The sequence below is a fragment of the Primulina eburnea genome, chromosome 18 (genome assembly GCF_022965805.1).
Source record: "Primulina eburnea isolate SZY01 chromosome 18, ASM2296580v1, whole genome shotgun sequence".
NCBI lineage: Eukaryota > Viridiplantae > Streptophyta > Magnoliopsida > Lamiales > Gesneriaceae > Primulina > Primulina eburnea.
Window position 1 is genome coordinate 27,869,788 of NC_133118.1, and position 5,229 is coordinate 27,875,016.

Genomic DNA, 5,229 nt, shown 5'->3' on the forward strand with positions numbered 1-5,229 from the left:
TTCACAATAAAAAATAATACTTTAGTATAAAAAAAAATATTTTTTCATTGATGACCCTGATAAGAGATTCGTCTCACAAAATACGACTCGTGAGATCTTCTCACACAAATTTTTACCTTTTTTATAATTAATTTGATTATCATAATTACAAAAATTAATGAGATGCCACGATGTAATTTGAGTACCATCGACCAAAATGTCGATTTGATGATTCTACGCTTGATGGATAAATGAAGATGTCTTCGTATTTTATCGATACACATTTACATAAAATACATATATAAAATTATTTTTCCAATGACATACATGTGCCTTATGACATAGACAACCTGAATCTTGACCTTCTATAACATGTAATCACATTGCATACAATTATTGCTCGATCTAGTTATGGCGATAAGATTCATGTTCTATGTCCAAGGAGACCTCCAGAATTTTGCATTCCCGATATACATTTCAAAGTTTGGCAAATACAGGTTTTCTCTTGTGTACATGAGCTGCAATTGCTTCTCCTAAATCTTTAGATTGAAGCGCGGCAGCGTTCCATGTCGCGACATAGTCCAGAGCTTGATCTACTGTCAGATCCCTGCTCTGTAGCAACACTCTCTTCGTCCCAACCACGGCAATAGGAGACATTGCGGCGATTTCTATCAAAATGAAAAATCAAACGTATAAACCATGTTGTACAACTTCACAAAACACTTGAGCCACCACTACTTGTTAAACCAAAAGTCAAATAACTGGACTGATCATTATGACTCAAAATGGATGATGTAAAATGAGACAAACAAGATGGGGTAAAGGCCAATCTATAAGCAAAATCAGACAAAACTTTTCCTTTGCGCAAATTGGGAGTCGTTCGAGTTATACGAGTATCAAGAAATCTTGCTGCACGAGTTTCTTTCGGTTTTTTAAGGGGGGTTAGATAACAAAAGATCACATCTCTATCAGAAAGAACGGTTAATTATTTCCTCCAACATAACACAACATAAGACCTTCAAGATTATGCACACATCTCAGTTATGCCTGATGACTATTCACTGCAATTATGGCGCGACAGATCTTGCAATTCAGCATCAAGGAAAAAGCATTGATTTCAATGTACATAATCAATTTTCTCTAGTATACAAAGCTTCAAGCATACTAAGTAAGTCGAAGCAACAGAAAATTTAAGATGGCTGTGGGATCCTCAGCCAGACAAATCATCACATGACTATTAATTATTAATGGGAAAATATATAGAAAATAAATCATAGATCTAGTTCAAGTCAACTCCGTGAACTTTTAAAGGTTAGATGTCAAGTCATCACATGACAAAGAAATATAAGAAGCAAAGAGCAAGGGATGAACCCCTTTGTCGGCAACACCGATACACCCAACTAAAGTCAACAATCATCTAGCCCATTTCAAATAGGACTTGAGTTATGTGTTTCATGAATGCTTGCCTACACTCATGGAGATCAATATTCAATCCTTTTTAGCAGTTCCCATAAAAATCAGTTATCGCGTATAATAGCATATTGCTGGTAACTCCGAGTTCCACAATTCCATTTTCAACAATGAATGTCACCTCAAGTTCAATTGAAACTTCCAAGATCAGCACCACCTTATAGACATTGAAACTTATAATAAAAGACAATACAGCAGAATATGCGAACTTCCTGAGTCGAGATGCCCAAACCACATTTTTTCTTTTAAAAATAAAAGCTTATCACGAGCCCCTGCGTAGCTCCAACTAAAGACCTATGTCTCAGAAAACCCTGAGCAGTGTACAATTATTTAAACATGTTGATGGATGTCTTTGGCCATCTTAAATAGTCAATAGGTTCCAACACAATTTCTTCGTGTCATGATGCCGAATTAGCGGGTAAACAATGACATTCATCTTGATGGCCTAATATAGAAGCATAACACACTACAAAATCAAGAAAACAGCTGAGAAACAAGAAAGAAAAAACTAACCCTCAGCAATGGATTCAACTCCCTGGTCCATATCTTGCTTTGTACCGAAAACCCGAGTCACCAATCCTAACTCCTTGGCCTCCAAACCCGTGAACCTCCGACCCGTCAATGCGAGTTCCATGGCGTTGCCGAACCCAACAATTCTGGGAAGCCTCTGCAAGGACCCCAGATCCGCCGCTAGACCCATATCCACCTCCTTCACCGAAAAAAAGGCGCTTTCTATACAGTACCTGATATCACAGGCGGCGGCTATATCAACTCCTCCCCCAAGGCACGCCCCGTGGATCAAAGCAATCACAGGCTTCCTGCACTCCTCAATCGCGTTAACAGCGCGTTGCATCACCTTTATCTCCCGTCGGAGTTTCTCCGCCGCGCGTCCGGGGCCCGTGGACTCGGTTGAATCGGCTTTTGAGTTCAGGGTCTCAAGTTCGATGCCGGAGCAGAAGTGTTTCCCGAATCCCGCGAGAATGATCACGGATACATCCGGGTTTTGATCCAGTGAGGCTACGGCGTCGGGGAACTCGGTGAAGAAATCGGGGGAGAGGGCGTTGCCGCGTGAAGGGTTGTTGAGGTAGATGTAGAAAACTCTGGAATCTGGGGATCGTTGCTTGATTATGATGGATTTGTATTGCTTTTCCATCTCCTATGTTTGATTCACAGAGGATAGGAAACTCGACACCATTTATCCAGGAAGAAGATGCAGAGACGAAGAAATATCAATTTACACCTTCAATAAATTTCAGTTTAGACCTTAGAATTATTCAATATTCGAGTTTAGGTTCTAGTATTTTTTATAAATATACTTGATATTCTCTTTTCTTTTACAAAATATATATTATAACAATGACATAAAAAATTCAAATGTAGAATCAATATTTGAGGTATTATCAAAGGATAGGGTCTATTAAATCATAAATTTTAACAGTTTCTTGTTAAAAAATATGACATTGTTTGATTCATAAAATGAATTATAGATCACTTATTTGGAAGTCCAATAAAGTGTTTGAGTTAGTGAAACGTGTTAACATTTGATCAATTATCAGAAGTTCGATCTCTTATCAACATTTTTCGGATAAATTTGTCACATAGGACTTGCTATGTTTGATTTGGATGATGAGCGTAGTTTACAAGTTATTTTATTATTCTGGATGTTTGCTCAATGTGTCCCAAAGATTAGCGAACGTGGATTCTCTGGTCATCAATATATATAATATTTTAAATGGATGATTGGAAAAAAAAAAAAAAAAAAGTAAAATAAATACAAATTTAATATTATGATGATATTATACATCATAATATTAAATAATCATTTAATCTTATAAATTATTCTACATAATAAATTCTGTTTCACTCTTGGATAAACAACCCAGTTAATTATTGTATGACAATTTAAAATAATTTTTCTATATATTTGCTCTCCAAATATAATTGACAACACTCTCTCTCTACTTCTTATATTACAAGTGGAAAAATTTACATTTTATCAACTCTTTTAATTTATTAAACAAGTTAATAATCTTCAAATCGTTACTCAATTTTTAAATGCAAAGTTTTAATATTTATTTATTTTTTCCTAAATCCTAAATATTCTTATGTTGAGATGAATACTTTCAAAATTATAAATTTTCAAATTTCCTAAGCAATTCATTCTAAATTGGTCACAAATATATTTTTTATTGGACTCAAGTGCGGCATCTAGAGATATAAATATGAAAATAAAGAATAAAACTGTACAACAAGATTTACGTGAAAAATCTCCAAAAATTATTTGGTAAGAACCATGAGCAAAATGAAAAGATTTGACTATAATGTTTGTAGGTTACAACCTCTCAATATCTCACAACTATTATAGAATTAAGCTCTCAAAGAAGTATGTTTATAAGATGAGAAGAAATAAATCGATGAAAGAATGATTTTGTTATAAGAAGAGAGAGCGTTCTATTTATAGAGCTCCTAACACGTGTGAAACCGCTTATCGGTAGTTTTCTTCCATATTCATTTGTCAACAAATCTACACAATAATAGAATTTTCATTGCGCATGACAACCAACACCTCTGTTTCTAGCACCATCATTGATGTCTCGCATTCTCCCACTTAGAGATTTGATTGAGAATCAAATACACATCTTGTCATTCCCTGCTACTTATATTTCTATGAGGCCACTCGAGAATTTATACCTCTCAAACTTTTCAATGTCCACTGACTTATTTAGAACATTTGCTATGTTATCTTTTGTATGAATCATTTGCATATCCACACTTTGTCTTATGCTACTTCTCGAACAAAGTGAAATTGAATCTAATATGTATAGTCTTGGAATGGAAGGCTGGATTTTTTGTGATATGCAAGGTGCTCTCGATGTTACAAAACAAAGGAACTTTCTCTTATTTGTAGTTGATCTCCTCTAATAATCTTTTAATCTATATTGCCTCCTAGCAAGCTTGAGTAACTGTCATATATTCTCTCTCTGTTGTAGATAACACTTCAAATGTTTGCAGTTTTGAAACTCAATTTATTGCTCCCCTTACAAGTGTAAAAACATACACAACAGTAGATTTTCTCTTATCAGGATCATCTGCATAATCTGAATTGAAATAACCTCTTAGTGTAAAATCAGATCCTACATAACATAATGCAACATTTGAAATACCCTTAATATATCTAAGAATCCTCTTAACAGTGCTCTAATGCTCGCATTCAGGATTCGCCATGTACCAACTAATTGCTTCCAATGCTTGAGCAATGTTCGGTTTTGTACAGATCATGGCAAACATCAAACTTCCCACTGCAGATGAATATGGTACTCGAGAAAACTCCATCATCTCTGCTTCACTTCTAGGTCACATCTCGAAGGATAACATGAAACTAACCGGAAGAAGGGTCAAAATTGGCTTACTATCTTACATGTTGAAGAGTTGCGATACTTTCTTCAAATAATTATTCAGGGAAAGCCAAATATTTCTATTGCTTCTCTCTCGATGAACTTGCATATTTAGAATTTTGTTTGCTAGTCTCAAGTCCTTCATATCAAATTCTCTAGTCCTTCATATACAAGGATGTGCACTCAGCTTTTGCATTCAAGGCTCCTGATATATAAATCAAATCTTTGTACCAAAACTTCGGTGCATGTATGAGATCGTACAGAGATTTTTTCAACCAGCAAATCAAGTTTTTTCTGTCTTTTTCTACAAAACCTTGTAGCCGGAGCATCTAGATTTTTTTTCAAGATCTCCATGAAGGAATGTCGTTTTCAAATCTAGCTTGTC

General features: G+C 35.2%; 1 protein-coding gene across 1 annotated transcript; it reads right to left on the reverse strand.

Moving 5' to 3' along the window:
• Positions 1–268: 268 nt before the first annotated feature.
• LOC140819823 (delta(3,5)-Delta(2,4)-dienoyl-CoA isomerase, peroxisomal-like) lies at positions 269–2,657 on the reverse strand. The gene is made up of 2 exons (XM_073180060.1): positions 1,963–2,657; positions 269–647 (listed from the first exon to the last, which is right to left on the reverse strand). The coding sequence occupies exons 1-2, from the start codon at positions 2,600–2,602 to the stop codon at positions 457–459; spliced, it is 831 nt and encodes a 276-aa protein (XP_073036161.1). The 5' UTR covers positions 2,603–2,657; the 3' UTR covers positions 269–456.
• Between the last annotated feature and the right edge of the window lie 2,572 nt (positions 2,658–5,229).